General features: G+C 40.5%; 1 protein-coding gene across 5 annotated transcripts in view; it reads right to left on the reverse strand.

Annotated features, from left to right (window-relative positions):
- Window positions 1-2,911: 2,911 nt before the first annotated feature.
- iqsec1b (IQ motif and Sec7 domain ArfGEF 1b) overlaps window positions 2,912-26,506 on the reverse strand; it is a 193,104-nt gene continuing 169,509 nt past the window's right edge. For 4 of the 5 annotated variants that reach the window (XM_039770925.1, XM_039770928.1, XM_039770927.1 and 1 more), the window contains 12 exons: window positions 24,465-25,699; window positions 20,410-20,571; window positions 20,144-20,266; window positions 19,830-19,996; window positions 18,869-19,008; window positions 9,571-9,600; window positions 9,090-9,215; window positions 8,802-8,901; window positions 8,329-8,490; window positions 8,029-8,205; window positions 6,471-6,520; window positions 2,912-5,607 (listed from right to left, as the gene is read on the reverse strand). In XM_039770925.1, coding sequence (XP_039626859.1) covers window positions 5,119-5,607; window positions 6,471-6,520; window positions 8,029-8,205; window positions 8,329-8,490; window positions 8,802-8,901; window positions 9,090-9,215; window positions 9,571-9,600; window positions 18,869-19,008; window positions 19,830-19,996; window positions 20,144-20,266; window positions 20,410-20,571; window positions 24,465-25,699 — 2,961 coding nt within the window. In that variant the 3' untranslated portion in view covers window positions 2,912-5,118. The remainder of the gene's footprint in view (window positions 5,608-6,470; window positions 6,521-8,028; window positions 8,206-8,328; window positions 8,491-8,801; window positions 8,902-9,089; window positions 9,216-9,570; window positions 9,601-18,868; window positions 19,009-19,829; window positions 19,997-20,143; window positions 20,267-20,409; window positions 20,572-24,464; window positions 25,700-26,506) is intronic. The other variant, XM_039770929.1, reaches the window with a different exon arrangement.

Below are 26,506 nucleotides of genomic sequence, written 5' to 3' on the forward strand. Positions count from 1 at the left end.
TTTTGAGAACTTGGTCATTAAGGATCTCACTGCATTTTCTTTTGTCAACTTTCCCTCAACTCTGTCTAGTCCCTCAAATCCCGCTGCTGAAAAACAACCCCACAGAATGATGCTGCCACCACCATACTTCACTGTTGGAATGGTATTGCACAGATGATAAGTGGTGCTTGGTCTCATCATATTACAGAATCTTGTTTCTCACAGTCCGAGAGTCCTTTAGGTGCCCTTTTGCAAACTCCAAGTGGGCTTTTGTGTGTCTTTTATAGAGAAGAGGTTCTTCTCTATCATGAGTGGAGTTTTATAGTGATGGTTGTTCTTCTGGAAATTTCTCCCATCTCCACACAGCTCAGACAGAATGACCATTGGGTTCTAGGTCACCATGCTTACCATGGCTCTTCTCCCATAATTGGAAACTTCAGTGCTACAGGAGTTTTTCTGTAACCTTCCCCAGATCCGTGGCTTGATCCAATCCTGTCTCTAAGCTCTGATGGACACTTTCCCCGCGATAGGTGAAAATCCGCAAAGTAGAAACCATATGTTTGTATGGTTATTTTTATATATTTTAAGCCCTCATAAACTCTCCCACACTGTTTATAAATATTCCCCACACAGTTATACAGCATAAACCCTTTGTATTCTCTTAGTTATTAGGTAAGATTCATTGAAATTATGTATGTAAACACACTGTTTATGTACAGTAAAACCAAAATATTATTTTAAAGATATCGAGTGTCTCCGATATCACATATGTTACAGCCATTACGATAGACAGGCCACCAGCAATAAATACGTACAATGCAAGAAAAACTGTATACAGTAAATGTGTGTACAGTGACACTAAACGTACGTACATGTACTAAGTACTGTAAGTTGAAAATTAATTATGGTTACTCACCAACAATGACACGATGACTTGTCCGATAACGATGAGTTTAGTTTTACTGCACAACAAAGGAGAGCGTTACAGCTCTTCTAAAGGAGCCACTTCAGGCGACTGTGTAGCACCGCCTTTGTTCTTCTTTTAGCAGTTTTCAATACAAAACCCTAAAGCAGATTCCATCCAGACTACTGCCTTATTACATCCACTTACAACTCGTTTTGCACCCTGGTTAAAAGGACACTGCGGCCGTAGATCTTATATTACTTTCCTACTTTTTAAATAAAAAGAATCATAGCCTCATTGATGCTGTAATGGCGTCCTACAGCAGTGTAGCTTTTCCCTTCCTTCAACATATCCAAAACGTTTACCTTTTCGGCAATTAATAACATCTTCCGTTGGCGCTTGGGCACAGCCCCTGAAGCAGCAGCAGGAGCAGATCGTTTTAGAGCCATAATGAAGGGCTTGACTACGCACAAAGATAAACACAAAAGAGCACAAAGTTAACTCTTTACACAGCGAAACACGTTGATGCTGAATGAGCAAGACGAGACTTCCTGGTTAACGCCGCAGAATCGAATTCAGCACTCTGTCGCTGAGCCATTCAGCACACAGGAACTTAACTGCATGCTCTGATTGGTTAGCTTCTCAGCCAATAGCATCCCTTGTACGAAATCAACTTGGCAAACCAACTGAGGAAGCATGTACAGGAAGTAAAAAGACCCATTGTCTGCAGAACCCGCGAAGCAGCGAAAAATCGCGTTATATATTTAGATATGCTTACATATAAAATCCGCGATAGAGTGAAGCAGCAAAAGTCGAAGTGCGATATAGCGAGGGGTTACTGTATCTATATTTGGACTTTATGCTAAAGGAAATTGCTATTATATATTTGTTATAATTTTCCAGCTTAAATATTTATGCATTACCATCATTTTTCAAATTGTTACAGAAAAATATATGTACAAATACATTAAAACTTACCTAAAGGATGGTACTTTGGATAGGCTTGGGTCGATTTGATTTCTCCAATGCTTTTTGCACTATACAGCCTCTCATTTTGGAGGATAAGCTCAAAGCACTGCAAGTGGATGCCTCTGTAGTGCCCTTGATCACAGATTGTCTCAATGACATGCATCAGTCTGAGAAGCTTCGGGACAGTACATCAAAGATAGTGGTCGGCAATAGAGGGGCCTTCTGGGAATGACTCCATCTTCCTTTCACTTCCTCTCAATTTACACAAAACATTTTAAGTTCAGCTCAAGCTTATGCTAATAAGGGAAGTTCTCAGACGGCTTCTGTACTATAGACATCATGGTGGCTAGTGGACCATGCTATGTTATGGTTCACTGGGAATGTCAAATGCCTGAATAAAACTGATCAGGAAGGCCAGCTGCATTATGGAATTAACCCTGGATTCACTAGAGGCTGTATTAGAAAAGAATATGGCCACACATTTAGAGGTCACCATGGCTAATGCTGTCCATCCTTTCCAAAATGTGTTGTCCTGGAGCACTTTTATCCCCACTAGATCATTCCACCATGGTGTCTAAGAAGGAATACCAGGACCTTTTTGCTTGCAGTCTCTGTCTGTATAAGGCCTATTCTGATTGTGTCCGTCTTTAGTCTAGCTAGTAACAGCAGACAGGAATACAAAGCCACACAACACATAAGCGTATTGTACACATAGTGCTGCACAATTTGTTGTGTGTTGCCATTGAATCAGACGAATATCCCCACTAACACTAATGAAGTACCATCTTTCTAACCCAAGCTGATTCTCATCTGTAACTTTGCCACATATGACCTCATAATTTCAACTTGTAGCAAACTGTAAAGTCCCATTGCAATAGTAACTTTAATTTAGCATTTTGCCCTTATGTACCATCTGTAGCACAAGGACCTATTTCATAGCCCATCCCGTTACAACATACGTGCCAAGGCATACCTGAGTCCGTTTTCTTTCCACCACCCCAAACCCAAATTTTTTTTGTGCCCATTTTCATCCTTGCTTCCAAGAAACAAAGACAGGACAAATGTTAAGATAGTTTATTTGCTTTCTTCACATGATCACAGTTATATTTGGACATCGATAGAACTACTTACAAACAGAATGCGAACGGAAATGAAAGCACTCGTCTTCCTCGTGTCGTGTCCCCGTCCTTCGCACTCGCAACTCGGCCCTGCCAGCTGTGTGGAGGACACGACGGGCGCTCAGGCTCATGTGCCGCGCGACGCTCTATTTACACAATTATTTTTCAGCCTGCAGGCACAAGAGCTCACATGCTGGAGCGAAGCAGCACACTGCTGAGTTATGAGACAGCAAACCAACACGGAGGATGAGAAAACCAAACGAGAAGGAAGCCGCCGATGCAGTACCGGGCCTCCTGTCGCATGCAATGTAATATGGGAAGGACATCGGCAAGCAGTACGAGACCGTACACTGGTACTTCAGGAGAGGCGCAACACTTCGAGCGTCTTTTATACGCCATCAGACAAATCGTCCCGTTGAACATTTAGAAAAGACATATATTTATATATATATATATACATACATACATACATATAGAAAAAAGACACATTCGTTGATTCATCGTTGTCCCACTCGGGCAGCCACATGTCCCGCCGTGCCGCTCGCTCTCAGGTACCCGCGCTGTGTGCGGCTTATTGCTCGCTTACCAACGTCTTGGACTCGCGAGTCACCCAAGGGAACTCAAAAAGGACGAAAGCATGCGAGGTGACCGCTGCAGTCTGCTACATGACGCGGGGAAACTAACACTGCGGTCTAAGGAAGAGATCGTGTCGCACGCCGGTGCGTTCGTGAGGTGACCGCGGCTTGCCTCCAGCAGTTCGGTGCGTGTTGCGAAGAAAAGAAAAAAACTGAAAGGGCGGGCTGCCGCACGCGTGACTGGGTGCTAACAGTCATATTGAGTTGAGATTTCAGGAGAATGCATGACAGGACGCGTGACAGACACCAGTTCAGTGCACGATACGAACGACACAGTTTTTCGGTTTTTCTAATAATAAGAGCAGCTACGGGGTTGGGGCACTGGGGCGCCGGTCCGTCTGTGGCTGGGACGCGACGCGTGTGCAACGCAGGGTTTGAATAGTCACGGGAAGCGGAATCAAACCCCTCTGACCTCCGCCGAGAGTGTGCAAGTGACCCGTTTTTAAAGTTTTCGTTTTTTATTTCTGTGCAAAACAAACTGCGAACGTAAACGACTGCCATAAGGACTCGGAATATTGGCCTGAGCAAGAGTTAAGTAACACTTCTTTCTTTTAAAGAATGTTATAAAATTGTAAAGAAATTGAGTGAGAAAAGAGCATGCCGCTACTCAGGTGTTCGCGGGCAGGGGGAGACACAAGGACCACCAAATGCTTTGATCCTTTTGGTGAGTGAGCAGCGGTGTGCCAGTTCACTTCCGCCTTGGAAAAACTGGAAGCTGCCAGCCTGTGGCCAAAGTAAAGTTGGCAGGGCGCACAATACAAAGGCTGGGCAATACGTACAGACGATGGCGGGGGTGTGCGGGGTGCTCAACATAACAATTAAGTACCAAAGTGCCAACAGTACAGCTGGCTAATAAGGTGAGGCAAACTCAGCCTGCTGAGTAAAACGTAAAGGGGCAGAGGACAGTGGCAAGTAAGTGAAAGGACAGTACACTGCTCCTAACAGCCTTTGAAAAAAATAAAGCGATTGCGCCCAGGCAACTGTGTTGTGTAACATCTTTCCTGTTGAACACATAAGGGGGTTTCATATCGAAAGAAGTACTTAAAATACTGCTTTTATCTCAAAAGTTGCCGCAAACTACTGTGTAGGCTGCACCAGCTATCGTCTTAACCTGCAGCGGTGGAGGCTTCTAAATTGGCACATTCACTGCAAGGCCTCACAGTGCACCTTGGGCAGGGTGGGAATTAAATGCAAATGGGAGGGGCTTCTCTCCTCTCCTCCCCAGTCTTTGCTCTTGTTTTCTAGTCTTTGTTTTTAAAATTTTCCCAAACAGCAAAGTGGACTGCGCCTTGAGCAAAAGTGAGCTGTTAAGTGCCAGACAAGCACAGGTCCGTCATGTCTGGCTAGGTAGGAGAGCTGCAGTGTTCCTCTCTGTCCATCTTCTAAAACTTGTGCCTCCACACATACATGAACTTTGTTCCCAGTTTCGGTTATTTGGACAGAGGTCAGCAGATGGACGTTCACAACTGCTGTCCTCTCGAGTCAAGGATGGCTCCTCCTGCCCTCTCTTCTTCTAGACTATGGTGCTGATGCCACTGTGTTTTGGCTTACTGCTGGTAGGAGGCGGGGCAGAGGGCTGCGGTTGTCCATGATGGTGGACTTGGTGCTGAGAATGGGAGGCATGGCTGTGACCGTGTGGCCCATATGAAGGGGGCTGATGGTATTGGTGTGGGAGGTGCTGAACATGCTGGGGTGGGTGATAGTGATGATGATGATGGTAAGGAGGTGGTTTCTGCTGCACATGGCAGTACTGCGGATGGTGTGTCACGGCTTCTGCTGGCCCACTATGATGTTGGTGAGGGAGCACCGATGGATGCTGGGATGATGGACCAGGAAGAGAAGGGCATGGGGCAGGGTGGCCCTGGGAGGACGACTTTCCTCTCTTACTTCCAAACAGTGTTCCCAGGAGTGAGGAAGAATTGGGGAGTCCTTGCTGAGGCCGAGGACACTCCCGAGTGGACGTTGATCTCCGGCGCATGTGAGGACTGCTAATGATGGAGCCCTGGAGGAAACAAGAAAGGGGTGTCACTGTCATACTTCATCCTGTTTAAATCAAACAAACATGAAGAGCTGTGTGGGTGGAAGCATGTGAGCGAGCGGTGTTGGCTACAGCTCTTACACAACACGCAGGCAGACATGATAGACAAACAGAAATCTCGCTGGCGCTCATTACCACTGCGGCCAATGACAAAAGCAGAAGTCTATTAGCAAACATGCACAACATGCAGAAGCGGGAACAAGCAGCGCACACAGCAATAGGGAAAAGGCCCGCAGCCCACGTGGAATGTCATGGCAAGGGGCCTGTGTTGTTTTAACAGAACGCCGCTCCGCACACGTGACACGGTGACTTGGAATTGATGAATGAAATCTCATGAAATCCACATCCTCTGCTACTCCTCAACCCATCCAGTTTTTGCTGCTGCAAGCTCAAGTCTCGCTGGAGATGTAGCAGGGACACCATGACGTGTCTGTACTTCCCAGGCGTGGGAAAGCCCGAGTGTGGCGTATGAGGGGTTAAGAGAACACACGCCTTCTGAACTTGCAGTGTGTCAGTGTAGGGCACAGCCTTACAAACGTTTCACGTCCACACGGCGCCAAGTAAGAAAAAAAAAAAGAAAGAAAAAAAAAAGTGCACCAGTGGCATGGATTAGTCTGAATCGCCGAGTCATGCTTGCTGCGAGTGTGCTAGCTCCTCCCGGCAGGCAGCCACGGCATGCAAATTAATCGAGGCAGGCAGGGAACGCACGTAATTAAAGAAAAACAAACCAAAAGAAGGTCACCTAGAAAGCAGAGGGGTGCAACAGAAAGGCTTCAGAGTGCACACGATGACATTGAGCAGCTGCAGAGCAGTCGCTTCCTACTTACTTCCATATTGCTGTCTAGTGATCCTGCACTGCTTCGGCGGCCCCTCTTGCCTGCCCAGGACATGCAATACCACAGATTAGAGATGGACACACACCTCAGTGATACAAACACACACACTTTTCCTTGGCTGTAAGAGCCAAGTGGGTACACCTAGGGGGCAGCAGAGGGCAAGGTGACAGTCTAGGAATGCAGAACAATGAAGACTAGATGGAAATCTAGCCAATTATCCTGAGGACTGAAATTTGAACCCGTCCCTCCACCAGGCTTATAAGGGCTATATGTGCATTTACTTACGTCTGCTGAGTGCATAGCCTGAAAGCCCACCTGTCCTGGTATGATGAATGGGAGGACCCTGAGGTCTACAAAGACTAAAACCTAAAACACCAAGAGTCACTGGGAACTGTGTGTGAAATCATATTAGTTTTGAAGACTGGATTCAAGGTCTCTAAATTTTTCAAGGACTGATGCCTAACACTCACTTGTCTTGGATGGTAGGCCATTACTGTTGTCCAAAGACTTTAAAGAAATCAGTAAAACCTTAGAGGGTCACAGATGAAGGCTAACTGCAAGTCCATTTATTTTTTTTTTAAATTGAAATAAGAAATTGTGACTCGAGATCCACAAAAACTGCAATTGCTACGCATGAGGAGTGGAAAAGAATTTCTGTGATCTACAACACAAAATACTAGACGTCCTTGAGGACTGAAATCTGAAACTCCACAGGTCTATACACTTGCACACTGGGGATGGACAAACATAACTAAAGTTTTGGTGAACATTGGTCACTAACACAGCAGGTGTGTAGACTAAAACAGGAAACAAAATGAAGAAAATAGATTATGAGAAAGCTCCCAGAGACAAATGCATTGCTCTACAGACATAGCAGGAAAGAAAACTAATCAAAATACAAGAGAGAGGAGAAGACACTGATACAAGAACCACACCCTCCCATCCATGTCTGTCTGCTTCATTAGTGGAGCTATGACAAGAAGTGAATCTCCACTATCTCAGTGTGATTTGCTGTAGAAAGCTGGAGTTGGAAGTGGATTTCATATTTCTGTCCCAGGATGGTCAGGGAGGCATAAACTTAATTGTAACCTGGGAGGTGGACATCTCAGTATGAGACCTGGTGGAAGCTGAGCAGCCAGCTTATTCCTGCCCCCCGGAATTAAGTTTAGCTGGACTGATTTTAGGGATCGCTGCTCCCAAAAAAGACACAAGAAGTTATGACAACACAAGGGGATAAGGAAAGTCCCAAAAGGTAAACCTGTTTAAACGTAGAGAAAAAATAAACAAAAAAAAAAAAGAGCGGGAGAGAAGGCCACCCTGAGGACAGCACTAAGGCTTCATTCAATTTCATTCATCGATGCAATGCAAAGAAACGGACAAGAAGCAACGAGAGCGCAAGCAGCGCATACCTGCGGTGCTGACACAAACAGCGACCATGGTATGATGCACAACTCCGCTGGCGTGGCACCTGGAGCAATAAAAAACCCTGCTCTACCGTGGCGGTGGTCTTATCCCTAAGGAGTGCTCCACTGTATAAGGCCGCCCTCACCTGCATCTGACAGGTCCCGCAACGAGCTGCTCAGCGCACTTCTTTTCAGCCCCTCCCCAGTGGCATAGCTATCATCCAGGCTAGCACGGTTCAGGTTTCCATTGCCTGCATCCTTCTTCAGACCCGAACTCTGTGACATGCTGGGCCTCACCACACCTTTCTGTTTCTCAAGTTCAGCTGTAATTAAACAGACAGAGTAAGACAAGCATGCTTATACTGTCACCATTTGTTTCCAGTTCAACTTCCAGCAACAGGCAACATAAAACACATAGGAATAAATTCAGAAGGGCCCTTGCTCACACTCTATCCTGTATTTTTCCATTTCTTGTACTTCTGCAATGGACTCCCGCAAGTCATCTGTGAACTTCTTGCGGTCCTGAGGATTGGGTGCATTGAAATTGATGAGAACTTTAATATCTGCTCCTGGAACAGCCGAAGTGAGCCTTATACCATTGGGGTAATCTGGAAACATGTCAGAATAACAACAGGGTTTGTAAATATGACATATATGCTGCCACAGGCATGGAGATAAACACCAGATATGAGAGCCATTCTACTCAAATATTGTTATTCACATGTTAGTCTTTCATGTTCATTGGTCTAATTCCTGAAAGCAAATCCTTAATGCTTGAGTGCACATTCCCCCCTACACCTACATCTTGGCTGATCCAACAATTTACCACCATCCTGTCTCTGTCATGGTTTAATTTACACTCCACTTCAGAATGTGCTATGGCCGAGGCATTTTTTTCCAGTGTGTGGGGAAGCCTTACATTGATTTTCGAAAAGAAGAACCTGCATTCCATATAAAGAGAAGGACTGGCGGAAGCTGTATGTCACAGAGTTTTTCTTCTTCTGGAAGATCTTTGTCACCTGAAAACAAACATGTACAAGTTCACTTTCCAGAGCTGATGTGAAATACTGGTAAATAGTGTGAGGATTTATCTCTTTAATAGTCTTCAAGACTAAAAAACCATGAATGAAAAGTTTCCCGAGTTCCACTGCATGCCAGCAGTGACATCCAAAGTTAAAAACAAGGAAAACAAAACTGCGTTGCTTACCACAAGGAGATCATTGAAGAGAAAGATCTCTCGTTGATGAAGGCCCAATTTCTGAGGCTTGTTAGGGTCTGGCACCTCAAACAACCTACAGTAACAAACTAGCCGTCGATGAGGCAGGGACAGAACCTATAGGAGACCAAGATGGCTGTGAGGGTGCACCAAAGGAAGACACAGAACCACACAGAGATTCTTGATGCCTCGTGTGACATGTGAAGAACATAAAGATGACCAGTTTCCTTGGACTGTAATGTACACCACCACTTTTTCAATTCTCAACACATCCTGATGCCCCTTACAAACTAACTATTTATTCAATTGACACTAATCCTCTTTGCTTTCCCCCTGAAAAATTTCCTTTCAAACTAAAACATTTCAAACTTTTTTTTCACTGCAGCGTTTCAAAATAAGAAGAAATTCACAAAAGAGACAACAAAAAGAATTGGGAAATAAAGTGGAACACTGAAGACAGAGTAACACTTACACAGCCAAGTCCATGGTGCAGAGATCCGATCTGTGGAGTAATAAAAAAACATATGGTCGGTTGCAAGTGAAATGTCAGCATCAGACAGGTGAAATACTCATGAGGAGGACAGAAGGCAAGTGATTTGTAAAAGGCACAGTCCAGCACCTCTAATAAGCTACCATTCAAGCCCCTGTTATGCTGTTTAAAATCTGTGCAAACACACATATGGAATTGGGTTGAATTTAAATAAGTACCAGGTCCCTATTTACAGTATTTCCCTTTTATATAGTCTGATAACAGCAACTTAAATGGTAAGGACTTTAATGCCTGGGTTCAACTTTCCCACAAGCATCAAAGATCTTTAATAAATACTCAAGAAAGCAAGTGAATTAAAAAATGAATAAAATGGAAGAAACAAATTGATAGTAATAAAAAAATGAAATAAAATAAACATGCAGTATTCAAAGTCCAAAACATGACACATATTAACAAATGCAATCCCACACACACAGTACCAAAAGTTCAAGAAATACTGTCACTGATAATAACAGTCAATGAAACAAGTGTCAGCAATAAATAGATTTGACAGTGGAGTGAGGTAGTGCTGAGCTATTAAGGGCACGGGGATAGCAGGTGGGCACAGGTCTTTTATGTATCCAGATAAAACCTATCATGAGCACGTTGTCCAGACAATTAATCATCTAGGCTAAGTATGGATTTTGAAATCCAAAATAACAAAAATCCCTACAATGACTTTAGCAAAACATATTAATACTGTTTTTCCTCTCTCTTTTCAAATGATGCACATATTTTAAGGCTGCTGGTGCTAATCTTTTTAATCAGCAAATTTTATAATACTGATTTACCATTATATATAGTAAAAATGTTAGGACAGACAAATATACAATTACAATGGTCACACAAGAATGCATTAAAGTTGTAATGTCACTCTGCCACATGTTTGCTTTGCAGTTACACAGAAATGAGATGTTCTTGTCAGTTTCTGAAGTAAAATCAAACAATGGTCATGTCACATGCGATAGCAAAGAGATAAACACAGAATTCATCTACTTTTGTCTCGCTGATCTCTGCACAAAATGGTGCTTCATCTGTCATTTTTGTCCTCTCTAAAAGTGACACAATTTTCTAAAGATGCAGACTTTCTTGATGCACTAACCACTGCTAGATTTTAGCAGCCCTTTAACATTAAAGAAGGGTAGGATACCTGCTATAATGGCTTACCACCAGAATTTTTAACATATTTCTGGGAATTGCTAGGTGACTCTTTGTTATTGATGCTAATATTTTATTTCAACAATCTGAAATTGCATCCCTTTTTCAATATGGCTGTGATTTTGTTATTAAACTTAATAAGGATCAACCCATTGCCAAAATTATAATACTTTATTTCTTAATTGTCAAATTATTGGCTAAAATCCTACCATAAAGGATAAAAACCATTACAGTTATCAGGCTTCAGATAATATACTGAGACTGTTGCATATTATTGACACACTTCTGGTCTTGATTCCCCTGCTGTTCTGTTTCTTCTTAATTTTGGCAAGGTTTTTTGATCAGTTAAACTGTTTGTATCACAACAAAACAAATATGCAAACTTTCTTCAATTGATCAAACCTTTGTATTCATCTTCCTCTGCTGTTGTCCTTACTAACTCAGACAGTTCCCATCCATCCCTCTATCTTTCTGCAGTATACTTTGTCTCTTGAGCCATTGGCTGTTTTGATTCACTCATATGGTCCCTTCAGTTATTATATATGACACTGTATCTCTTTATTGCACATTATATATCTTTTCTTAATAAAACAAAAAACCCTAGAGACATTTCAAATGTTCTGCAGCTTTTTGATAGTTTCAGTGATATATCTGGTTACCGGTATACAATTACTTGGTTTAATACTGATTTTACTTCCAATCAATAATCTGTTCAAACATCTCATGTTTCATTTGAATACCTTATTATTTCTCAGTTTTAATACCTTACTAAAGATATTTTCTTTAATCTAACTTTCACTGTATCACAATTATCAATAGGTTCTTAAAGAAGTCATCAATTATCTGAACTTTTGGTTAAATTTAATCTTTCCCTTCCTGCTGTTATGCTTTAGCCAAGGTTTTGTCCCTGCCTCATTTATATTTTCCTTGTTGGCATCTTCTTTGTTTATTTTTAAGTATGTTTCATGTGTTTATGTAATTTCTGTCAATATGTTTTTGAAGATCCTTGTATTTTGTGGCTAGAACCCCAAGAGATGGGACTGCACATACACCACTGCCAAGGGACCACTCCCAGCCCACAAACTGAGGCTGGGAAGCGAGTCCCATAGCACTTCATTGATTTCTCCAGAGTATCGATTTTTCTGGATTTGTGAATTTATTACTTCTGTTTTGACTTTTGATTATTTGTATTACAATTGGGATTTGTTTTCTGTGGTTTGCCAACCCTTTCTGCCTTCATTTTTTGCCTTCCCTTGCTATTTTTTGATCTTTTGTTCCTTTCAATAAATATTTTCATTTATAAAGATTTCCATTCGTCTTATCCTTAAGCCTGAGGGACATTAAAATATATTTTTAAATTTTGAAGCAAAACCCCCTATTGAGTCTGCATAGGCTGAGGCCAGTTATTAAGGTTGCTGAGATCAGGCTGCCTTAGGTAAGACCTCTTCTGGGCAGGTTAGGGAGAGCCCTGGCTTATTTTTTGGGTTTTATAGAGTATGCATACCATTACACTATTTTGATTGTGCTAAATGATGACTATCAACAGTATTAGTTCAAGGATTTCCTCCTCTACTGCCATCACCTTACTGGTCTAAAATTAGGCCCACAATGTCTAAATTTGTTTGGAAGGTAAGAAGTATGGCTGGGACTTGGAAGGTTCCCATTAATTAACCACACCCTTTTTTGAAAAAAAAAAAAATCCTTTACATTGGTGTATATCCTCTATGGTCCAATCATTTTTTGGGTGGATAGATAGATGGTCATATGGATGGATAGATAGAGAGAACTTTATTTGTCCCCAGAGAGAAGTTTGAATTTTTACAGAAGCCAAATAAATAAAATTTATGACAGTATTGTGACACACAACAAGCACCCTCTGAAATACAAACCAGAATGACTAAAAAGAAATAAAATTCCTGACTTGGCTAAAGGTAAATACAGAAGTTACAATCACAGTGAGGCACAATGCAGGCATATTACCATTGGTTTAAAGGAGCAGCAGTAGTGTTCCTTTGCAAACTTTGCCGAACAATTTGGTAGATGAAAGTACTCAGTGATAGTTTGTCAGAATGAGGATGTGCATCACTGTTCATAATGGCACTCAGTTTTATTTTCATTTGCTCCTTCACTACTTCCTCCAGGGGGACCAAGAATGTATCCCATAACCGAGTATACTGTTTAAATCAGCTTATTGATTTGGTGGCCATCTCCTGAAATGATGTTATCAACCCAGCACACAACAGCATACAAAATCTCTCTGGCCATCACAGAGTTTTAGAATATGTAAAGAATGTCACTATCCACATTAAGGGAGTGCAGTATCCAAGAAGAGGCTACTCTACCCTTCCTTATATAGTTCCTGCATGTTATGAGATCAGTCTAGACTGCCATTGATGTGAATCTCCAAGTTCTTGGAGCAGTGCAACACCTTCAGAGCCACAATCTGAATTATGACCAAGCATAAAGGCTTTTTGGTGCAGCGAAAGTCAACAACCACTTCCTTTGTTCTGCTGATGTTAAGTGGCAGACAATTCTTTCTGCACCAAGACACGCTGTTCCCAAACTAACTTCTACTCTTCCCCTTGTCAATATACCCCATTAGTGCAGAATCATCAGAACATTTCAGCTAAGTGACATGAGTTGGTATTATACAGTTTAAGGTGTACTGAGTGAAAAGAAAAACAAAGAGGATTGTTCTTTGTCATGCTGCAGTTTTGCTCACATCTATATTAGAAAGATAGTCCTTGAGCCTCACAAACTGCAGTCTGCCTGACAGTCCATTATCCAGTACACCAAAGGTTCATCCACCTGCATAGCTCTTAAAACGGATGGCTGGATGGTGTTGAAGTATCTAAAGAAACCAGAAAAACATAATCCTCACACTTGTGTTCTTGAAGTAACCTGCAGTTCCCCACTGCTGGTTTGTGCATGTTCTCAGTTCAACATTCCTACCTATTCATTCTGTTTGTTTTTTGTAAATTTTCTCTGCCTTAAAAGAGCTGAGTGTTGTTCTTAAAACATTACAATCACCTGCTTTTTATCTTATCTTATTCTCTCTCTCAAAAAACCCTGCCTTCTTAATTTACACTCTTTTAGTTAACTCTTCTAACAAATCCTTTTCTGTAATCAACATTTGGACAGACATTTCATATGTAAATTATGGGTTAATTTTCAGAAATATTTCCCTGAGTTCCAATGACCCTAATCACAAATATGCCCAATTGCAAATTGTCTACTATCATTATTCAAACCTTCCCCCAACGTGCTTAAGTATGAACTTGTCTCCTAATCCAGACTGTCGATTTTGCTCCAAATTCTTCAGGTACTCTCCTTCACATGTTTTGGTTATGTCTTTCATCTCCAGGCTGTGCCTTAAGGATTTTAAATTTCCATCCACTCCTAAACTTATGTTTAATCTCTTTCTGTTTTCAAAAAGAAATTATTTTTAGCAGGCACCATAACAGACAAATATCTTATTTCCAGATGAAAGCTTCCTAACCATCATTGGTTCTCCTTGTTTTTAAACCTAACATTATTGGAGGACACTGCTAAAAAATTAATAACTGATCCCATCTTTCCATTGAAATGTGTTAGAAGTCTACTTGTATGATTAATTATAAATTATATATTAATTTCTCAATTTATTTATGCTCCTAATTCCCTTTTCTTCTTTGGCATAGTGTATGGGGTGGCTGAACAGAAATTGATATATTTTTCATTCCTCAATTTTATGCCTTTTTAGTATTAATGGTTATTTCTGTCTTTCCCCATTTTATCAAGGGATGCTGTGTTTTCCACTATATTTCAGCCCTGGTAGACAGGTGAAGATTTATTAGATTTTGGGTTTTTTTCAATGTTTGCTCCAGTTCTCTATGTTTAAGTCTTAATTTAAAACTAATCACAAAAAAGAAAGTGGTACATTTAAGAAGCAAACTAATTCTTTCCTGGATTGCTTTTGGAGTAGGAGTACAAGTCTTGCTATACGTCCGAATTTTAATGTTGCCATGAGCATGAAGTCAGAGAACTAATTTCTTCCTGCTTGTTCTCCACTAAAATATTTTTTTCTTCAAACAATCTTGATATCTCTAAACTTGGTTATTTTAAGCTTTTTCAATAAAGAATAAAAACAGCTTTCAACTTGAATGCAGAAAGACTTTGCTGAAATCCTCCTGCATGTTCTACAGATTATCTATATGCGTTAAACTCCGCAAAAAGTGGTTGCTTTTAACATGCAGTAAGCAGGAAAACATTTGGCATCTGAAACATGTTTATTTGCTTAGCAGCTACAAAAAGGACAGCCATGTGGCTCTGAAGGACTGCCAGCAGACAACCCCATCTGTCCTCAGGCTTGGAGGTGTACATTGCCACCTGTCTGCTGGCATGGGGTTGGCTTGCACTGCAATGAATGTCCTATAATTGCAGTTGAGTGAGCAATGTTGTCATGCCCCGTGAGTGTCTGTGTCAATCAGGGCTGCTTCTGCTGGACATCTGCCATTACTAAAAAGCATTCTGCTGCATCTGAGCCAGACCAGGAAACACAGATAAACTGAAATAGTACAATGGAGGAAGACATTTATGTACTCACAGTATATTAGAAAATACTAAGAATCACAAATTGTGTAAAATTAAAAGGGAAATCATTCATTTGCCTTTTTCATCAACCAAAAGTGGAGAGAATTTTTCAGTGGTGGGAGTTCAATTCTTATTAATTTTTTGGACAGCTGATATCAGGGCTATCTGAAGTGGCAGATGAGAAATGTCAGGGGGAGTCCTCAAAAGACCCTCCGTTTAATTCAAATAAGTGCCCAATAAAGACTTTATGCTTTATCAAGCCAGCAACTCTGTCTCCAACATTGTACCTTGTCACAGGTTGCTCTTCTGTTCACTTTTGTTTGTAACTCATACAAAGTCAAGTGAAAAGTAAGAACACCTCATTAAAATGGGTGACTTTTTCAACTAATTTAATTAGGCACATGGTGCTTACAGATGAGGATGATATACTTGAACAAATGACACATAAAATTGACATTGTGTATTTATTCTCATAATTTGAATGACCAAAAATGCAGATTTGTCATGTGAAAAAGTAAGTACACCCATATATTATGACCACTTCAAATCTGTAAAATTTCAATCAGGTACTCTAGATTAGGGGCCAATGATTAGAACCTCCTTAGGCAGTATACAGGTAGTACCCATCTTATTTAAACCACAGAAATGTAGGGTCTGTTGTTCTTTTTAATATTCCACTGTAAGAGAAACAATCTACAAGTGGTATAGATTTCAAACAATTGCTAATTTATTTAGGAAAGGTGGGTCCCAAAAATTCAGGAACTGATCATTTGATACTAAATGAAAGATTGCACAAATCTGACCTGCATGCAAGGTGTGACAGGAAAAGCTCTTGCTGTCCAAAATGATAGTTAGAGAAAGACTGCAGTTTACCATTGAACATACAGGCAAAGACCAATGCTTCTGTTACAATGTATTCTGGTCAGATGAATCACAGACAGAGTTGTTTGGCCGCAGTAACAGTAGATATGTTTAGTACAAACGAAGAGCATTTCAGGAGGAGAGCCTCTTACCAATTGTGAAGCATGGTGGCGGAAATGTAAAGGTCTGAGGTTGCTTTTGCTGCCTTAGGATCTGGGCTGCTTTTAGTCATCAAGTTAACTATGAATTATGCAATGTATGAAAATGTGCTTGTAGAGAATATGAGACCATCTGTCCAAAAATTGAAGTTGAACTGGAAATGGACCTTTCAATGTGATAATTATCTGAAGCACACTAGCAAAGCCAGTGAGTAATGGCACAAAAAGAAGTAATGGAGGGTTACGGACTGGCCAAGTTAAAGCCCAGATTTGAATGCTATTGAAATATTTTGGGAAAGGATTTGAAATGGACAGTACATTCAAGAAATCCTACAAAAGATATTGTAATTGAAGGAATTTTGCAAATTTCATCGAGTTGATGTCAGAGACTGGTGGGCAGTCTCCCCAACAAGAATGAATTTCTTCTAATGGTGATAATACTAGCCAACAATGTACTTACCTTTTCCTCCAACAGACTATTACATCTGTTGATATTTTTGTTGAATAAATGATTGAAAAGGCATATTTTCTGTTTTTTTCCCCCCCCCAAGTATACCACCTTTATCTGTAAGCACTGTTTGCATGAAGATCTACCGTTTGACTGTTCAAATAGGATGAAAAAGTAAACAGCTTCCATGAGGTGTATTTACTTTTCATATAAATGTAGCTTAAAGTAGTTACTACTTGCATATCAAGCAAGTGCTTCAATGCAGGTTCACAAGGTGCAACAAAGCATGCAAGGCCATTCAAATGGAGCTTTGAAGAAATGATAAGCAATATCCTGTATAGCACTGAACCAGGCATGGAGATCCTGATTATATCACAACTTCTAACTGGGACTGACACTGTCACAGGAGAGCTACTAGCATCCCCTGTTTATCTGTGAAAACAGGAGATGTCATTGATGCAGTATGAAGTAGAGGTTTCTGCTGATGAAACAATTTGCACTCTTATTGGCAACTTCAGTGTCTACAGTGCAATCTAGTTTTGGCACCCTTCCATGCCTCCCCAGGACAAACCATTCCACAGATTAGAAATGGATGCACTGCAGACATCATTCTCCTGTCTGAAATATTAGAATCCTCTGTATAACTCAAAGATACCTTTATGGTACAGACTTATGTACAGTATCTGCACACTTTTTTTGTATTTTTTTTTTTATTTTTTGCTTCCCCTTTATAGTCCTTAAATGACAGAATTACATGCAGATGCTCAATTATATTCTACACTGGCCAACCCTCAGGATGCCTGCCGGTCAGATAATTGTCTTCTCACTTCCACCATGTGTGTAAATAAGGACAATTACAATGAACAACCTACTAACAGCTGATGAGAGTCTAGCGAACACAACCAGTTGTCAGCTACAGTACATCGACCAGAATTATGCATAAGTACTCATGCCACTCAATGGGTGTATTTACTATGTTAGATTAAATGTTACCAGAACAAAAAAGATGAATGTACACTGTAACCCAATATGCATCCACCTTGAACAAGAATGCTAGAATGTACTTAAAATGAGCTGCCAAACGGCAGCAATCTGTTGAAAAAATTAAGCATTATAGTCAGGTATGGCACAGAATATGTTCTGTTCTCTGGTGCCAAAAATAAATTCTAACTGAACTAGAGAAAAAAAAACAAAAAAACAAGACAGCGAGAGCTAGATGAGTTCCAACAATATATTAAGGGATGGGGTGGTGAGCATGGAACTGTGTACATGGCCTTCCTCATAGTACATGTGCACGGACATGATAAGGTTTGGCTGTTTTTGGGACTTTGACCTCACCTTACTTCTTAGCCAGTACCCAAACACAGTACACTACCTCAGTTGAAAGCAAAAAAGTAACTTATCGTGTAGAACTAAATTAATTTTCCTTTTGTTTCCTCCATAATTCCCTCCAGGGCTCATTTAGGCTTTAAAATCCAGCAGCTTATTTATTACAAACCCACAGGAACAAGTTGAAAAAAGAAACATGTGCAAGAACTGCATAAAATGGTAATAATCTGCTGTGACTGGTATGGAGGTAAGTGAATAATTCATGTAAAAAATAAAATATTAAAAATGGATTCAGTTGATTCTAAAGAAACACTGTACACATACATTAGATGGTGCTAGTAATACAGCAAGTTATAAAAATGTTATTGTTTTCTGTATTTTTTTAAATGAAAATAATAAACAGAGAAGATCAGAAGGATTGCTTTGGTAAAGCATTTACTCTGATGCAGTTCTAATCTATTTTGAAAATTACAATTTTGATTTGTATGGTGACCATTCACATTGGTAACTAACAGGATCAAATAATAAGGGAAGCATATGAGTCAAATACAAATATTTTGTTTCAAATATGTATAAAGATAAACATGAAGACAAGACAGAGAAACAGAATGGTACTAGGGATGATAGACTAAAGCTACCCAATGTGTAGGATAGCTTGATTTTAATTTCCATTAGGCACTGGCCAGTCACTCCAACAGTGCACACCACAGCTTACCGGTTTCTTGCCTACAATCAGCTTCTCGACCTTCTGGACTTGAGATACATGATCTTCATTTGTTTTTAACTCCCGCTTGCGGATCCTCTCATAAATGCCAATCAACATTTCTCTAGGGATGTCCTCTCCATCATCCACTCCTGCAGGTCACATAGTTGAGCATTTGGCCTTAGTCTTTTTCAAATAATTGTTCTTATTACAAGACACTTAATGTGCTTTATCCCAGTATACCATAGAGTTTTCTTGGAGCCTGTTGCCTAATATTACTGGTTGTTTTTCTATTCCTTCATTTACCGGTAAAAAGGCTTCACAAGATTAATCTTTTTCCTGAAAAGTATACTTTTGATAGTGATTATATGACTGTATTTACTCAGGTCTGTTTTGGCCTTCAATTAAGGAAACACTAATTTGAATGGCAGAATAATATTTAATACTTTATAAAAACATTATGGTATGTAACTACAACTATGTAACAGATGTTCAATGGTCTGGGCAGTTGTAATGGAGAATTGCAGTGTTTTTTTATTACATTTTGAAAGTACAGATACAATGAAACTATAAGCACACTTTTTCTTGGATCAGTGATAAATTGTTACATTGTAATTATATAAACTGTGGAATAACAATGACACCTGAGTAATTAACTATAGCATTACACAGTAAATACGGACTAATAACTTGTAGTTATACTGTACTTATATGGGTAATTAGTAGTTACAGTGTAATTATGAACACATAATGTAAAGTGTTACTGAAAACATTTACTCTTCTCTAAATTTCTCCACTATGGTATAAACTGTTAAGCACATGCACATTTACACATTGCTCTTACACAAATATGTACCTAATTTCTTTCAAAATTAAATGCAATGAACATGCAGCTTTCTCCTCCTGCTCATTTTGTTGTAATAACTGTCACCTCTTTACAAATGTCACAAGGTGCTGCAAAAATGTATCTTACCTCGCAAATTCTTGACAAAGTCTTCTATCTTCATTTTGCGCTCTGGCTTTACATTAGGGCTATACATGTCTGTATTTAGGAGAATGATGGCAAAGGCCAAAATAAAGATAGTGTCTGGGTTCCTGAACTGCCGTACCACCCCAGGGTTGCAGATGCAGTATCGCTGGCTGGCAAGGGCAGAAACAAAAAATAAGAAAAATCAACAGTAAGTCATACAACAGTGTTCCACCAAGCAGGTGAAATTGCTCATGCCCCTATACAGCTTTTACCAATCATCTAACACACTGGTTCAGTATCATTTTCTTTCAACTCACCTGAATGCTTCGATTAGTCTCTCAACCTTCTGAGCCTCACCCTGGACACGGATATGAGCCTGGAACTTCCGTAGTGCCTCATCTAGTTCCATTCCTGAGAAGTCCATTTCATCTACCACACAACTAAAAGAAAATGGGCATTTTGGTCTAGTATGGTGTGTGTCATGGAAGACAAAATTCACCCTGAAAATTCACTCTAAAAGCTACCAGAGCAGAGTGCATGTTGGTGAAAAAACAAGTGTGGCACGTTAGCCCATTACACTTACTCCAGAACATCTCTGTTGAATTGCTTCTGTCGGTTGCCCAGAAACTCTCCAATCATCTGTCTGCTTAAGCCTTTTCTCTGCAGCAGGAAGTGTGCCACACCCACGGGTGTGTCTGGAACAAAGCCTCTCTCAATTAGGTACTGCACCCCTTTTTCTGGTTTCCTAAGAAGACATGAATTGTTACAAAATTGATTTATGATATCCAATGTATAGGTGATTCTTATCCTATAATGGGTCACAGTACAGTGAAATTCTTACTTGCAAGTGCTAATCAACATGTTGCCACTACTGGGTGCAATAATAAGCAATTATTCATTACAAGAGTCAGAAGGGACATTTTATACCATATATGCCAGGACCATTCTGTAAGCATGTTAAAGTGCTGAGAAGTAATGTTCAGATGTAGTGACTGCTGTAGGTGCAATGCCTGAAATCTCTTCTGATATGGATTGTGACTTACATATATAATACAGTAGCATGTAGTTTCAGCTACGTTAATGCCAAAGCTCTTTAGCCTTAACTGATGAAATGCCTGGCATCTGTGTCCAGATGTAATGTTGTCTGGCATCCACAAGAGGGTTCGAGTGTCTCTGATGAACAAAGGCAACAAGAAGTTTCCATGCAAGAAGTTTACAGTTTTGGATTTTTTCGAGGATGGCTTAAAGGAGCAGTCTCTTATGAGGGCTACATATGCAGGAGATGCCAGCTGATCTAGCACCTCCAGCTCATTGTCACTGAACAAAAGGAGGAGCTGGCTGGCCTTCGTTGTAGTAGAAAATTAGCGGACGTGACTCAGCTGTCCTTTAGAGAGATAATGTGCACTCCCTAAAGTGACACAGGAGTAGACTCTAGACCAGACAAGAAATAGGTGGGTCATGGTCACAAGGCACAAAGTAAAGGGGGCACACTGTCCAGGGGCATCAACTCCAGAATTGGAAGTGTCAAAATTTTTTCAGGTCCTTGCGGAGCTGGATGGTGTCTCGGAAGATTTTGAGGTAGTAGGCAGGCATGATGAGCCCCAACAGGCCACCTCAAAAACAGTTCCCAAAAAGAGAGAAGTAATAGTTTGGGAATCATTCATTAGGGAGATTGAAGTGAAGGTTTGCTCCAGAGACAGTCTCACACAGTGTGTTGCCATCCAGATGCACAGGTGGGAGATCTCCCTGGAAGGCTTGATAGGATCTTGGACAGAGCGGGGTGTCCAAGGGTAGTCTGTCAGTTTTGCGATCCAAATTTAAAGAGTTAGGTGCCAGGCTGAGGAGCAGATCTGACAAGGCAGTCCTCGCCAAAGTTCTGCCTGTGCCTCGTGCCAGTCCAGGTATGACTGAGGAGATGAGAAGACTTAACACGTGGCTTATATCTTGGTGTAGGATTGAACGTACAGTATAGGTCTATGAGGGTTCCTTTTGTAACTGATGGGACCTGTTCCAATGAAACAGGTTACATTTGAACCAGAGGGGCATTAATGTGTTGGGGAGGCATACGAGTAGCTTAGTCAAGGATTGTTTAAACTGTGGGCCAGGTTTAGAACTGTAAATGAAGGAAGAAACAATAGTGTAAAAATAAGAATGCATAGTAATGTAAATTCTTAACCAATGTTTAAATGCTAAAGTACAACGAGTAACACATTAAAATTTGCTTACCTTAATGCTAGAAGTATCAAATATAAAAACAAGTGAGTTGGAGTTTTATGTAGCAGAGCATAATTATCATATTATAGCAATAACAGTAACCTAGTTACATAAAAAAATGGAGATGACTACAGCATAGAGGGATACACATTTTTAGGAATAACAGACAGAACAAACAAGGGAGGTGGGGTTACTGTTTATATCAAACAGAATTTAAATTCAAGTCCTCTTCAATTGGACGATGAGCCCCATGTTAGTGTGGACATTTGGCTCTGTCTGTAAAGCATTATGGAAAGAGGCCTAATTTTGGTAGTGTCTTCTAGACTGCCCAATGCAAACAGTAATTTCAATGCCCATTTTTTTAGTATTATTAAAAAGGCAAGTTTACAGGGTGATATTATAGTATTTGGGGACTTTACCTGAATATTAACTGGGATAACCTTGAAAATAGCAGAGCACAAGAACAGGAGTTTTTAGATGTTATCAGTGTCTGTTTTTTAACATAGTGTGTTAAATCACCAACAAGGGGTGAAGCCTGACTAGATTTCGTATTTTGTAAAAATCAGGATAGAATTAAGGGCATAGGGGTGATTAAACCATTAGGTTACCATAATATAGACCACTGAGGAGCAGTGGAACAGGTTTAAAAATGTTTTACATATAATCTAGGTCAGGTACATACCTAAATTTGTTTTTTTTTAATTTCCTACTAATTCCAATCTGTATAAATACAGAAATATAAGCAACAAGCTGGTTATGTTTACAGATGATACCATGCTAGATGAATTGCCAGATATTCTTGAATCCATTGAATCACCATCCACTGAGTACACCCTTATGAGAAGGATTTAGGACAGGTAAACAGTGTTCAGAAGCTATTAAAAAGGCTATCAGAATGTTGGGTTATATAGCACGATGTGCAGAGTGCAAGTCCAAGGAAGTTATGCTCAAGTTTTATAACTCACTGATGAGCCTCATATGGAGTACTGTGTACAATTGTGGCCATCAGGCTACAAAAAAGATAAGGCAGCACTGAAAAAAATCCAGAGAAGTGTGACTACGCTGATTCCAAGGCTACATGGGATGAATTTTAAGGACATATTAAAGAGCAAAGCCTTTTCAGTTTAAGCAAAAGAAGATTAGGAAGAGACATGGCTAAAGTGTTTAAATTTATGAAAGAAATGAGTATAGTGGATGGAGACTTATTTTAAAATGATTTCACCAAAAACACAGGGACACAGCGGGAAACTTCTTAAGGGTAAATTTGCACAAACATGTAATACACATGGAATAAGTTAACAAGTAGAGTGGCAGACACTTGGACTTCAGGGATTTCAAAACTAGATTTGATGTTATTTTTAGAAGAATTAAGCGAATAGAACTGGTGAGCTCTGATGGGCTGAATGGCATGCTCTTGTCTATATTGTAATGTTCTAAAAGAAAATGAGATCAGAACAAGACATAAAGCCCATTGTAATAAGTGGTTGCTTCACTATGTTAATTTTTCAATAAACACGGAACCAACCAGCAAGAGAGATCATAAGATAGGGAGGAAACGTTATCATGAGGTTGGGTCAGAAAAAATATGGTGGACATTGCATGTCGAAGACACACCCAGACAGCTCTGAAAGCTTGCAGCAGAACATAAGAAAAATACATGGATAAAGACAAGAGTTTTTAACAAAATCAATGTGCAGGGCTGAATTTATAAATTCTCTACAGGTTATGAAGTAGAATATACCTAGAGGTGAAAAATATAAAGAGATTTTAAAGCTAGAGAAGGCCGCTAGCTAAGCTATGAAACAGGAGTTTATATCATACAGTACATCTAGATACTGGGTAAAGAGAAACCCTTCTAAAAGGAAAAGAGGAGAAAAGAAGTAGTGGGCAGAGGTGGTCACATTAGGCATGTGTTTTATTGTCACATTGCAGGCACCCACTCAGCCAATGCTGGCACTCCCAGGTGCCACCTTTGCCAGCTCATTCTAAATACTCAACTGTTCTATGGACGCCCACTTTCTTTTCAGAACTTGGAACTCTTAAGGAATCCCACACTCCAGATGGTATGTTTGCAAAGGGAAAAAAAGTGGGGCCTTGGATTAAAAGTATTTTAACAGTGGGATTCTGTGGTAGAAATCAAGATTTCATTACAAAAGAGGTTACCAGTTCAACCAGGAATTTTATATGTTCTGCCGTGAGAAAACAGGCAACCCTGAACAACAATAGCAGATGAACCACAGAAAGGTTTGTGGTTAATGTGTAAATAGGTTGGAATAAAGGCATTGCTCATATACTGGCACTGTTCTGTCCCTGGGATGGCAGCATCTCACATCGTCTTGCTGCTGAAGCGATTAGAGCATAAGGCTACTGGTTTATGCATTTAAAACTGCCCTGGCATTTCCCCTTTCCCCTGGCACTACCTACTTGTTAAAAAGATTTAATCCAATCCTGTAGTGCCTCTTGCGAATGATGTCATGACTAAAGGCAGGTGAGTCCCAGCTGTTGCGAGTCTCTTTGTGGTATGTCTGCTTGCTGAGTGTCTGCTCACGTAGGCTGTCTCTGGATGATGACTCTGAGCTACAGTTAATAGTGTCATTGGAGTTTGATGTGCTGTTAAGGCTGTCATTGTCCCCATCTGAGAAGTCTGATTCTGACTTGCTCTGCCGGTTGGCAGTGCCATTGATGGCAAGATGGCTCTCCAGTTGTCTGGCCCGGTGCTGCTCCTCTCTTGATGGTCCCCTCGAGAGAATTCCATGAGTAATGTGCTTTGGACTCCCTTGCTGACTGGCTACACCCCTTTCATAGGCGTTTTGCCTCTGAAGAGACCCCCGCTCTGAGCGGTCACTGAGGTCCACTGAGCTGTCACTGGGTGGCTCTATAGTCAACAAAGGCAAGTGGTCCATTCGGAGCCGCTGCTCCTGGCACTCCAGTGAAGGTGTGCTACGGCAGCTAGTGTCAGTGTCTCCCTTGTCATCCTTGTGTGCCATGGACCAGTACTCCTGGGAAGAGTTCACAGATCGCATCCGCAAGTCTGACTCTGTGCTGGAAGGTCGCTCTACTGACTGAGATAAGGGAAGAGGAGGAGAAAGCTCCTCTTCATCAATATACAAGGTCACATCACTATAGGAAGCAGTCATCTCATCCAACTTTCCATGTGCAGACTGTCCTTGATAAGTAGTCTCCCTGTCAACACCTGAGTGAACATGGCCCTCATCAGGTTGGCCCTCATCAGAATGCAGGCTACGGCAATTAAGTGCATCATCAATAGACTCAGCCAGAGATTTCACTTGTCGAGAAAAAGCATCCTCTAACTCTGTGATGGCATCAGTAAAGTCATTCTGTGTTGCTGTGGATTTGGCTGCTGCAGACAGGTCACTGCATTCTGCCTGAACGAGAGCACCAAGGTTGGTACCATCATCAGTGAGTGATACCTGCTTGCCCTCAAAATAAGAGCTGTGCACTTTCTCTGCTCCTTCAAAGGAAAACTGCATTCTCATATTGGATAGGACAATACGTCTTGACATACGGTTCTCTGACATGGAGCTTCGCAATCGCTCAAAATTCTTATTCATCTGATACTGGCGAAAAGCTGTCTGGATGGTGCGGGCTGCATGCCGGGTTATGAAGCGGCCTCCATACTTGCGCTCCAGCATCTCCACCTCAAAAAAAAAAAAAAAAAAAAAAAACACAAATCAGTAGACACTTACTTCTCTACCATACAAAACTATAAAAATTAAAATAAGAAATAAATAAGAAAAAATACCTACATGAAAACGATATACTAAATAACAGCCAGCACAGGATTATGTGACCAAGATGTGCCAAACCAATCTTTTAGAGATTTTTGTTTTTAAATGGGTAACTGCAACAGCGACAAAAGCAAAGCATACAACAAAATCTATTCAGACTTTGAAAAAGCACTTGACACAGTCCCACACTGAAGATTAATTCTGAAACTAGAAGCTGCAGGTATCAAGATGTAACCTAAAAACTGAATCTCGAGTTGGTTAACTGGGAGAAAAAAAAAAGAGTACATAGAAGAGGAGAATCCCCCATCTAGAGTAAGGTCATCAGTGGAGTCCCTCAGGCATCTGCCCATGGGTCCTAATTTTTTCTGGTTTACATTGATGACACAGTGTAGTTAATAAAAATGTGCAATTTTCAGATGATATTAAAACTGGAGGAATGGTAGACACTGCGGAGGCAGCAAAACAATTCAAAAAGACTTGGAAAAGCTTCAGAATTGGACAAACACTTTGAAAATGCAGTTTAATGTAAAAAAGTGCAAAGTGTTACATGTGGGTAAAATAAACATCAGTTATAAATACAAGATGGGAGACATCTAAAAAAAATGATATAGGGGTTTATGTTGACACAACATTTTCATCATCTAAGCAATGTGAAGAAGCAATTAAAAAGGCAAATAAAATGTTAGGCTATATTGTGAAATCCATTGAATTTAAATC

Source organism: Polypterus senegalus, chromosome 12 (assembly GCF_016835505.1).
Source record: "Polypterus senegalus isolate Bchr_013 chromosome 12, ASM1683550v1, whole genome shotgun sequence".
Taxonomy (NCBI): Eukaryota; Metazoa; Chordata; class Cladistia; order Polypteriformes; family Polypteridae; genus Polypterus; species Polypterus senegalus.